This window comes from Saccostrea echinata, unplaced genomic scaffold (assembly GCF_033153115.1).
Source record: "Saccostrea echinata isolate AGI-Se365-2 ecotype Australia unplaced genomic scaffold, CSIRO_AGI_Sech_v1 ptg000009l, whole genome shotgun sequence".
Classification (NCBI taxonomy): Eukaryota; Metazoa; Mollusca; class Bivalvia; order Ostreida; family Ostreidae; genus Saccostrea; species Saccostrea echinata.
In genome coordinates, this window is record NW_026889758.1 from 2,288,108 (window position 1) to 2,300,356 (window position 12,249).

General features: G+C 33.6%; 1 protein-coding gene across 1 annotated transcript; it reads right to left on the minus strand.

Annotated features, from left to right (window-relative positions):
* Positions 1–273: 273 nt before the first annotated feature.
* LOC133183153 (protein FAM50A-like) lies at positions 274–8,050 on the minus strand. The gene is made up of 5 exons (XM_061318103.1): positions 7,823–8,050; positions 6,139–6,278; positions 5,393–5,486; positions 3,358–3,427; positions 274–1,211 (listed from the first exon to the last, which is right to left on the minus strand). Exons 1-5 carry the CDS (start codon positions 8,013–8,015, stop codon positions 701–703), a joined length of 1,008 nt encoding a protein of 335 aa, XP_061174087.1. The 5' UTR covers positions 8,016–8,050; the 3' UTR covers positions 274–700.
* Between the last annotated feature and the right edge of the window lie 4,199 nt (positions 8,051–12,249).

Sequence of the window (12,249 nt, forward strand, 5' to 3'; positions counted from 1 at the left end):
AGAAGAGCAGCGATGAAAAAGTTTATTTAATCTAATAATGGAGCTGTGTGTACATTGAGACACATTCATTTTGTTTCAATGGAATCTTGAGCTTCATTACTGTTCATTATCTTCATGTTTCTTTTCCTTGGAATGAAGAAATTTGATGTGTAATCTTAAATACTGACAATCCAATAATTTTTGTCCCACTTTTATTTCATATATGAAAACTATCAATTCATCAAACCTATGCTATGTACATGTATATCTTAAACATGAATGAGTTCAGTTTAGATTATCAAATAAAACAGTGCATTGGTTCTATATGCCTTTTTTCACATGAGACTTAAACTTTGTTTTGCAAAACTTATTTCCTCAATTTAAGTGTAACACATAACATCACATATCGTGTTCAATGCATACACTGACAAGAAAGCATTCAGACAAAACAATATATGACTGATGCTCTGTATTAAATTATAATGTGAAATAACCAAAACAGATACAGAATACGGGGTTTGCTAGCTCTCAAATCATCAAAGACTTCCCAAACTGCCTTCAATCAAAAGATTGTACATGTATAAGTAAAATCTTCAAATGATCTGGATTCACATTTGTGTACAACATATCACTTGACAGTTATTAATTGTGTATAACATATCAAAGAACATCTAATTCTAATTACTAGTAAATTGCGCTTGGCAGTTATTCATACAACATATCACTTGACAGTTATTTTGGCTGCATTTTTGTCTGACACGGTATACTCATCCCATTTTTTCTCTGGATCATATGGTTCCCATCGACTAGCTGGGAATATGTGCTTGTTCCTTTCGTACCAGGTTCTGAGGCAAACCTTCCCAGCATGTGACTCGTCTTTCTCCACAGAGGCATCACTAAGGAGCCTCACATCATCATGAACATCAAAACTAAACAGTGGACCACTTTTACCTCTAGCCTTGGTGACAATGAAATCATAAAATGTGTAATGATGGGGAATGATTAAATCTTCTTTCACATACATTAACTGGTCCACAGAGACAACTTTCAGATCATTGAATTCCCGTCGGAGGGTCTCTAAACACTTCTGTAGGAACTGCTGAATGCTATTCCCCTTCTTCATCCGTGCCTGCCGTCTGTGCCCTGACCCGTCCCAGTAACTGTACGTTATGTCTATCTCTTCATTTTTCATTTTCTCCTGTTTTTCCTCCCACTCCTGACGAAGTTGTTCTCTGTGAAATGAAAACATGAATGTTTATGGAAACTTCCTAAGAAACAATGAGAAGTACATGTACCTCAAGCTAAAATAGAAAAAAATAGTCAAAAAGCACTAAATGTAACAAGCAGACTTATTTACTAAATCTCTCAAAATATACTATTAACTAACCCCAATACAACTTCGATTGCATTCTGTGTACTGGGTATAAACACACAGTGAGTAAGGAGAATAATATTTATCTGAATCACAGTGTGCTTTAAATAATTTAAGGCACCAATGAATAAATATTTCTCCCATTATCAACTGTGTTTCATTACTCCCACACAATTGTTCTTTTTTCATGTTCATGAAACACCTAGGATGATTCCGATTGGTTGCTTGTATCTATTGCGATTCAAATTGGCTGTTTTCCAAAGCCTACTTTCCTAGTTCATGCCTATGATGGCATACAATGTAGGTACAACGTATGTTTGTAAATGTCTATGATTAACTTATTTTATTTTTTGAACTTTCCCTTGTACATTTCATTTTGACAGATCACTGAGGTACATGTATATTACTAGGGATATATATAATAGGATAGGTAACTTCTTCAGCACATGTTTATTTCACCAAAACACATCAATCCATTTTTGTATAATGGAAGGAACAGATCCCATAACCATTGTGAGTTAGTAAACATTTTCCTCAAACTCTTGTTCTTTAATTTCTTTTAATTTTCAAGAGACACTCACAAGCCTTGAGTCTCTTGAAAATTAAAACATAGGTAATCAAAGATTACGAAGCTCACCTCGACGAATGTTATCTATAAATAAGGCAAATTTCACATCATATTTTTTTTTCTAGTTAGGGAACATCCCAAGATCAATATCCTTGCAAGTTTGGTTTAAGTAGAATTTGTAGTTACTTGGAAATAGACCTGCTAAAAAACTTTTAACCTGTTTAGTAATCAAGAAAATTTTGGTCAGTTCAAACATCCAAAGCAAGTCTGGAAGTTTTCATCCTTAGATGCACCATCTATGCAAGTTTAATCATAACAGGCCATAATATTACATAGCTACACCAAAAAAATTACCCTGGTCACTCATCTGGATAATGTAGGTCAGATTCAGAATCCAAAGCAAGTCTGGTAGTGTCCATCCCTAGACACATCATCCATGCTAATTTGGTTAAAATATGGCTAAAATTCACTCATGTTGAAAATCTAGGTCAGATCCAGCATCCGAAGCAGGTTGGTTAGTGTCCATCCCTAGATGCATCATCCATGAAAGTTTGGTCCAGGTAGGGCTTATAGCTACTTGGGAACGGGACTGCTCCAAAATCTAAACCAGGTCTCACATGTGGAAAATTTAGCTTAGTTCCAGCATCCGAAGCAAGTGTGGTAGTGTCCATCCTTTGGATGCATCATCCATGCAAGTTTGGTCCAGGTAGGGCTTATACTTACCTGAGAACAGATCTGCTCCAAAAACTTTAACCTGGTCACTCATCTGGAAAATCTAGGTCAGATCCAGCATCCGAAGCAAGTGTGGTAGTGTCCATCCCTAGATGCTCATCCATGCAAGTTTGGTCAAGGTAGGGCTTATAGTTACTTGGGAATGGACCTGCTCCAAAAACTTTAACCTGGTCACTCATCTTAAAAATTTAGGTCAGATCCAGCATCCGAAGCAAGTGTGGTAGTGTCCATCCTTTGGATGCATCATCCATGCAAGTTTGGTCCAGGTAGGGCTTATAGTTACTTGGGAATGGACCTGCTCCAAAAACTTTAACCTGGTCACTCATCTGGAAAATCTAGGTCAGATCCAGCATCCGAAGCAAGTGTGGTAGTGTCCATCCCTAGATGCATCATCCATGCAAGTTTGGTCCAGGTAGGGCTAATAGTTACTTGGGAATGGAACTTGCTCCTAAAACTTTAACCGGGACGCCGACGCCGACGCTGGGGGTATAGCATAAGCTCATCTCAACTTCGTCGAGGTGAGCTAAAAAAAAATTAAAGAACTTGAGTTTGAGAAAAACCAGTTCCTAGCTGGCACTTGTTTTGGAGTCTACATGTACATGAATGTGTATATTTCTGCTTTATTAAGTCAGATCAGAACTACATGTTCTTTTAAAAAATAAATTACTTAAAATAACTAGATAAGGTCATTGTTGACAGTTGATACCTGAGCTTGTTTTCCTCCTCTTCTCTGTCACGATCCGGCAGGAAGCTTGTATCTACATCAGGATTCTTTCCTGTAAAAAGTTTCAACATAAGTAAGTATGTTTATATTTATAAGATATTTGTGATAAAAAAAAACATGAAGTAAGCAAGCATAGATTGCCTATTACTGTAAATTCCTTATTTTACGCGAGTACTTAATATCGCGAAGTGACCCAAGGACGTCAAACCGCGAGAACAATAATTTGCGAATGGGTGATTTATCTAAAGATTTTACATACCAAAATAAATGCGAGTAATTTTATTTCGTAAGTGGTGCTTCTTGCGTAATTACGCGATAATTTATTCCTCGCATATATTTAGGAATCTACAGTATATGTTGTTTCTAAAAAGTATCAAGGAACACGGTCTGTTAAGCACCAAAAGCTGCCAACTTTATAAAATTAAAAATCCTAAGACTAAGTTGACCCGCCGATTGGACGCCTGGTCACTGGATATTTTTCCATTTTGTTCTCTGTAAAATGACTTAAATCGAAAGTTTGCCAAGAAATGGACAATGACAATACAAGTAAGTGTTGTAAGGACTATGATTATTTTTACTTAACGAGGTTGGATCCTGATATTTAAAGTCTTAAACTTTTTTTGTCAAGTATATTTTTAGTTTCTTCACACATAACTTAATTAAAAATCAAAACAAAAAATGGGGATCAATACGCTTTTTTTGGTGCTACAGTACATTTAATATGACCTTTTTGCACTGAAATTTGTGTCTTAATCAAAAATCACATCTTCGACGTTTTCCCTCCAATGTTTTTATCCAAATAAATCATGGGACAAAATAAACTACTAGTCTATTTAAAAAAAAGACACATTAAAATTGTGCCTAGGCCCTAAGAAAAAGTTTCAAATTGCTTCGCATAATCAATTTTTTGACCTTTCTGCACTCACAAAATGTGATTTTTTTTTACATTAAAAATTTAACAAGCAAGAAAATTACAGTTGAACTTCGGTATCTCGAACACGGATATCTCGAATACCATGGATATGTCGAAGTAATTTTGAAGTCCCAACTGCATATTACTTAAGTATTTTACCCTGGATATCTCGAATCCTCGGTTATCTCGAAGTATTTTCTCGGTCCCTTCGAGTTCGACATAACAAGGTTTGACTGTATTTTAAAGTCTTAAACTTTTGCTGAATTAAGCAGATTGATCAAAGTTATCTTATATATTCAGAAAAGAAAAACAAAAGTGGGGGTCTATGATGTAAATTTTCAGATATTACATGTACTAAAAAAAGTGTTAATTTTATGTTAAAATTGGCTCAATTTTTTTCCTGGACTTACAGAATGTATTTACTATATTTGTCACTATATAATGAAATAATTCATAAGAAATAATTTAATAGATATTTCAGAACCAGTATAAAACATTTCACTGCAAAAAACTGCTCTGTGTGCAACTAGCATGGAAAAATAGGAATTTAAACTTAACAGTACTGTATATATTTCAAAAGGGAAAAATTGATCATTTTCTTCTAAAAAAACCTTCCGCTGCAAATATAGTTCCTGACGTAATCCTATTTCAATGGAATTTAATCGTGGTTTTTTCATTGGATATAGTTTAGTTTGCATTGTAGAATCCAGATTTAATGTTAGAACTTAAAAATGATGCAGAATTTTAGAAATAAAGGTCCAGACCAAAATCTGCTCAAAGGCACAGGATTGAACCTCCTTAAATAATGAAAACTGAAGGTGGACAAACTTGAGAATGCCCATCTTCCCAAGTCAAGGGTTTCTGATCCACTCCGCTCCACATAAAGGTTGTTTATGCATGTTATGTGGAGCAGAGTGAATCAGAAACCCTTGACTTGGGAAGATGGAGAATACCGGAATTCCAAACTTTTAACATAAACGCAGATCGTAAGGATAAATAGATTAATCATAAGGCATATTTTCGATGCTCACACCGTAAGCCTTACACCAAAATCGTAAGGGTTGGCAGCTCTGCAATCTAAGGAGAAAATGATAAGGTAAGTACCAAGCCTTCGTTTCTTTTTTGTTTCTTCAACTTCTTCCTTTTCAAATTCATCATCATCTTCTTCTTCATCTGGATCAAAGGAGAGACTGGCAATCTGAAAATTACATTAAAAAAAATTGTAAAAGAGCATGTTACCTTACATACATTAAATGCAGATTTAGTAAGTTACATATACTGAATGTACATGCAAAAATATACATTTATTGACTGGGTTCAAGGGCAACATGCCTTTTGTCAGAACCATAAACCTGTAACAGCCTCAGGCAAACAGTTTGGTTCCAAGAACATGGTCAAAAAATGTTTTGTTATACCTTTTATTTATTTATTTATTTTTGAATAAAGTATCTTGTGCTGGCTTCCATGATGTAAACTTCCTTTACCCGCACTGCAGTAAAATTCGGTCAATTCTGTCACTGTCAAACACCAACAAATGCAAATAAGATTCAGCTGATCCCGCACAATGTGTGACATAAGCAGTCTCATTCTGCGGTAAAACTTCGATTTTTTTTTTTATGACTGCTCAGTAAAACATTAGAAATGTTAAGACATTTTTAAATACAGATTTATATAGGAACCAATTTTTAAAGGTATAACAATAGCCATTTCTCAATGTGTACCTAAACTGCCTACCATTAAGAGCTACAATCAACTTTGTATCACTTGCACTAGTAAGAGATGAATTTTAATTAAAATTAATGCAATGAATTCAATGTAAAATTCAGAACTTTAAACCATTTTTGCTTTACCTTCTGTTGCTCTTTTTTCTTCTTTCTCTCCTTTTCTTTCTCTATGAGTCGGGCCTGGGCATCTTTCTTAGCTAACTGTGACTGTCGCTTTTTAATCACATCTTCCTGCTTTGCTTTCATTTCATCCAGTGTTACAAGACCTAATACCAAATCATTTTATCATAACTTATTCAAAATATGTAATCGTTACAATAAAATTAAGTCACAAAATACAAATTTAATTAGTGCCAAACTTTTGGAACATTCATAGTGAGATAGCCCTATTTCATGAATGAAAAAGGGGTGAAGATAACGAACAGTGATCCATCTCATAAAAACTTCAAACAATACAAATCTGCGAACAAGGCATAAACACAGACCCCTGGAAATTCCAGAGGTGGGATCAGGTGCCTAGGAGGAGTAAACACCCTCTGTTGACCGGTCACACACGCTGTGAGCCCTATGTATTAATCAAGTACACGGAACATTCCGTAATCAAATTTTAGTATAAAAACAAAGGTCTACTAATTGGTAGGAAACAAGTCAGCCAAAATACGACCAAGTGATAGGTAATATTTTCTTATAAGGTCATTGTAATGATCATAGAATTTACAGAATGCTGACTTTATATGGGATTGTTGAAATCCCGGTAACACTAACTTATGTGTGAGTAGTCTGCCTTGGTTTAAAAACTTACCATACACAGAGCATGCTCTTGAGTAGCAAATAAGTTGAGAGACATAAACACCATATGCAGGTGATAGCAGAATATTACTAAATTTATTTTTTCTATGAGAAAAAGTTATCCAAATACAGGAAATTATCTATATTACTATAAAAATAGAGTATTTTGGTAAAAAGATAAAGTCATGTAAATATCTTGTTCTATCATAGACTTTTAATTGGTCAAAAAAGGCAATTTTTCACCAGAATTTAGCGTTTTCTATGCCATGAAAAATGAATGCTGGATGCCATGGTAATCATTGACCATAGCAACCATTTTAATATGAATTTTAGTTTCGTACTTCAATATAGGAATGTGTGCCAAGTTTCATAAAAATCCAAGACCTAGTGTGCCACAATCCCTATAAAAAAGTTTAAATGCTTACAGAGAATGGCTAATAAATAAGGAAAATTGATGATGGAAAAGCTGAAGTCATCTCATTTGTCATACAATTTAGTTGTTAGTTGGCCTTTGTCATCTATAGTCAGTAAAACATCAAAATATGAAACAGATGTGACAGACTCTGTGGTATCTTTTATTTCAAGTTCAGTGGGATATACTGAGTTGACATATGAGTGGAAATAACAACTGTTAATTGATAAAACATAGTCGATATATCTGAATGTCGAGTTGAATGCAACGACAAGTATTTTCTTCTTCTCATGTAGAAGTTTTTGAATAAATTCTGCTTCATATGAATATAAAAACAGGTCGGCTAATAGAGGAACACAATTAGTGATCATCGGATTTCCAACAATTTGTTGGAAGACTTGGTCTCCAAAGACTACATAATTGTTGTCAGTGAGGAACTCCAGCATCTTTTTAATATCAACTTTGGAGTACTTGTGTGTAAAATCAGAGTGATTTTTAACAAAGTAATTTTGTTCATGACCAATCACAAGATATTTAAGTTTTGATTCAACACAGTTTTAATTAGTTTCTTAATTTTGATTAATTCTGGAGAGTTTAGATATGACTTACCTATGGTATTAGACTTGAGCTGTTGTTCCACAGCATCATAATGAGATGCAAACTTATTCTGTATGCTCCCTATTTTCAGTTCGTCCTCGATCTTGCGTTTTCGAGTCTCTATCTCCTCTTGTTCTTTCTGACGTTTTTTTATTAAAATCTGGGCTCTTCCACCCTCTGATGCTGCACCCTTGTAATGTGCCATTGTTCTTCTTCACAGAATTCCTCACTCTATTAAAAATAATGCATACTGTTTTACAATAACTGTAGTGAACAATTTTATATTTTATCAGGAAAATTTTTTTGTAAGACTGGTTATGAAACTTCCTCTGGAGAAGGCTCACTAAGTATCCAGTCTTTCTAGAGGAAGGCTCTCTACATAGCCAGTCTTCGGGGGGAAGACTCACTATTGATCCAGCCTTCCTTGGGAAAGACTAACTATATAGCCAGTCTTCTAGGGAAGTCTGACTACCTATTTAGTCTCATTATACAACATTGGGAATCTGACCCGGGACCTCTGCATCACTAGTCAGGTGCTCTAACCGCTGAGCTATCCAGGCCAACATTCACACTTCACCACATTCCTACCCCAATCCTTTAATTGTGTTCACCACTAAAAACACACAGAATAAATTCTTCCACCTGGAAAGTGGAAGGGGTATCATCAGTTGGACCAGGAATTGAACCCAGGACCCCTGCATTACAACTAGGACCTATATATGTATATATAAAGCCCTCCAACTTAGTGTCAATTTTTACATGACTCCTGACTCTATCAGATTAAAGTTTTTTGTTGGTATTCTTCACATCACTCAACAGATTTAGTCCAAACTTTTCAGACAATTCAACTATGTTAAACTGAATTCAGAATAAACATAAAAGTGTCAAAAATGTTATGAATTGTGGCACTTATGGACTAAATTGAGCAGTTTGATGAAACAGTATCTGTTTTGGTTTCTACATTCAAAACTTAATGCTAGATTTTATAGCTTTTGGACAGACGACATTACTAAATGTAACATTGTTGTATTATTTATGTTTGTGGGTATTAACTTTAACGTAGTTAATATGCCTTAGAATTTGGAAGTGATCGTTTCTGGTGAAATGAAAAATGTTAATAAAAAATTGAAATCTGGAACAATCTGATCTCTTGATTTATCATATTATACATAACTTGTTGATATATATATATATATATATATATATATATATATATATATATATATATATATATATATATATATATATATCCAATGAAAAAATCAAGAATCACAAGACTCGAATAATCATTTTAACTGTAGGTTAGCGCTTTCTGCCTTTTAATGGCTCTTCAGACAGTTACAAAATGAATATGAAATTATCTATTTGTTTTTTAATTTTCTATTAATTTTCTACTTGTTTTTGAATTATAAGTGATTGTAACTGTGCGAATTATGATGCTACCTTTTAACGTTATTATGATGTCACAAAGGACAATAATTGACGTTGTGCTTATGAACGTTACTAAGCAATTTCATATTCATTTTGTAACTGTCTGAAGAGCCATTAAAAGGCAGAAAGCGCTTACAGTTAATATAAAATACATGGTTACTGTCTTGAAATATAAGTGATATTTGGGCAAGGGTAAGAAAACGTGATAGAGGGCGAGGCTTGCCGAGCCCTCTATCACGTTTTCGACCCGAGCCCAAATATCGCTTGTATTTCAAGACAGTAACCATGTATTTTGTTTATCCTGCAACACGTTTTTACATGACCTCCAAAACGATCTGTTTTCAACCGATTTAGGTACCTCTGCAGTTGAAACTAAGACGCCATGGCGTAAACATTGCAATATTCATGACGTCACAATGCTTTTAGAACGTCGGAATACGTGCACGAGGCTTTATTAGGGCATTGACCGAATAAAGCTTTGGTTTATTAGGTTACCTTTATTAGGTCAATACAAGGGGTAGTTGCAGGATAAAAATGATTATTCGAGTCTTGTGATTCTTGATTTTTTCATTGGATATATCAATACTTTACTGTACCAAAAATTGGATTTTTCATAAAGTATATTTCAGAAATGAATTTAATTTTTGAAGATTCATGAGGACATGAGCTGCGACGCTTCACGCCGGCATATTTCATGAAGCGCGTTAGCGCTTCATGAAAAATATGCCAGTGTGAAGATTTGTAGTTCATGTACCTCATGAATCTTCAAAAATTAAATTCATTTCTTACTGTCATTGATTATCCGTGAGTTTATGTAAGGTTAACTTTGTTGTGACGTCATAATAACTAACGTTACGCTTCTATAGACAACAAGTCTCAAATAAACCACTATACGATTAAGACGTCTTTTATTTCATTCCACAACACTTATATTTACATTATTTTTCTGATTAGTTTCCACAAGTTACGCCATTCAACTGTCATTTTTGAAGCAAAACAGTTTGCACTATATTTTTGACGTCAAGTACGGTATTATGACGTAACAATGGAGATATTCATGCTCATCTCATGGTAGTTCATGAGAAAATGAACAGTCTTCTAATTTGCAAAGAATCTTAAGGAAAAATACTTGGAAATGTATATATATATATATATATATATATATATATATATATATATATATATATATATATATATATATATATATATATATATATATATATATATTAGGAATGACTCTAATTCTTGGCCAAATTATTCGAGTATAACCTGGTTTGGGTCAGTTTACGCTGTTTTATAATCCGCTTCGCGGATTATAAAGCGTAATTTGGCCAAGAATTAGAGTCATTCCTTATAATTTAATTTTAAAATCATTAAATAACTATAGGTGTAAAATTTTGTTGCTTTTTATTAGTTCAAATTTGCCGCTCAATAATACAACCGTAGTAACGGAAGTAATGGAAGTGATGGGAAGCGAGGGGAGGTAAAAACTGATACATAGGCCTAGCAGCCTTGTCGTTTGTTTACATGTGGTAAGATCGAATAACTGTTTGAAGTTAAAGGTACATTTATTAAATCTGGAATTTTCCATGAATTCCGAGGACTGGAAATTAGGGCTGTGTCAATATATCGAATATTCAATACGTATCGATATCGAAAAAATAATTTCCAATACGTATCGGACAGGCAGTTTTCCTTATAATTCTGTATAAAAATTGGGAATTTCAGTTACCAAAGATTATTTTTAACTGTTTTGAATTAAAACTGGTCAATGATGAAATAAACATTAAGGAGACAGCACATCTTAAATAACTATTACAAAATACATAGACAACTATATTTTAACATGTTATATTAGACTCACCCATTTTTTATCAAATTTATGCATTAAATGTCATTTACAAGATATTTTTGAAAGACTTAATAAATAATCCAATATATCGCATATCGCTTTATAAAATATCGTATCGTATCGTATCGAAATATTTTGCTCAATACACAGCCCTACTGGAAATGAGAGGATTGTATGGATACAGATGATTCAGCTGGTTGTCAGGGGGATGTGCCCCCATACCAAACCAGGTTATACAGAAATAATTTGTGTTCCTTTTTGGATATTAACCATTAACCGATCAGAAGCTAGAATACAAACAAAATTAAATTATATACATTACAAATAATGTGGATTTTAGAAGAGCAAACTACGGACTTAAAGAATGAATTACAACGTTTGTAACAACCATACATATATTTCCGTGCCAAGACGATTCCGTGTAAAATATTGAGAAAAAAATGAAATATTTTACAAAGGTATGTGGACGTATTGCATAAATACACCCGCATTTTAAAATTTTAATGCAATAATATATTTATCAGTCAGTTTTATTTTTTATGATGATTTATTGATATTATACTCGAACAAGATGATACAGAGAGGCATTCATATTATTTGTTATATATTAAATTTTCACAACTTCATATTTAAGTAATATACTGTCATAGTTTTTATAAAACAGACAAATTAGAGAGAGAGAGAGAGAGAGAGAGATTCGGTTTTACCCCCCCCCCCTTTCTCAAATGTTTGTACCTATATCAAATAAAATTTCTTAATTATTTTCTAATATACCAGGCAATGAAAAAACTATTTTTATCACAAAACCTATTTGTGTTACAGTCATAATCGTTTTTTTTTTCCTGCTTCAAGTTCACACGAAGTCCACGTGCTTGACCTGTCAATCAAAATCATTCGATACTGCCAGCAGGTGTGAAAGTCTCGTCAAACCGAAGACAAAGTGTTAAGAATCTCCAAGAAGTTTTAACATTTTTTCTTATCATTTCTAGATCTGATTCCAACATTTCTAAAAAAAAAAAAAATAATAATAATAAATGAATAAAATACATTGGGAATAAACACTTGGAATGATTAAGCCGCTTGAATTTGAAACCTACTCCCTGCCAATTTAAAAATATCACCGCCGCACATGTATATTTTGAACTACTATTGTTTA

Bases quoted from the DNA above. Each gene is read 5' to 3' on its own strand.
- LOC133183153 (XM_061318103.1), bottom strand. From the start codon at position 8,015: ATGGCACATTACAAGGGTGCAGCATCAGAGGGTGGAAGAGCCCAGATT. The intron at 5,487-6,138 runs GTAAAGCAAAAA...TGTAATTTTCAG, and splicing joins AGAAAAAAGAGCAACAGAAG to ATTGCCAGTCTCTCCTTTGA. The intron at 3,428-5,392 runs GTACTTACCTTA...AACTTTTTACAG, and splicing joins AAAAAAGAAACGAAGGCTTG to GAAAGAATCCTGATGTAGAT.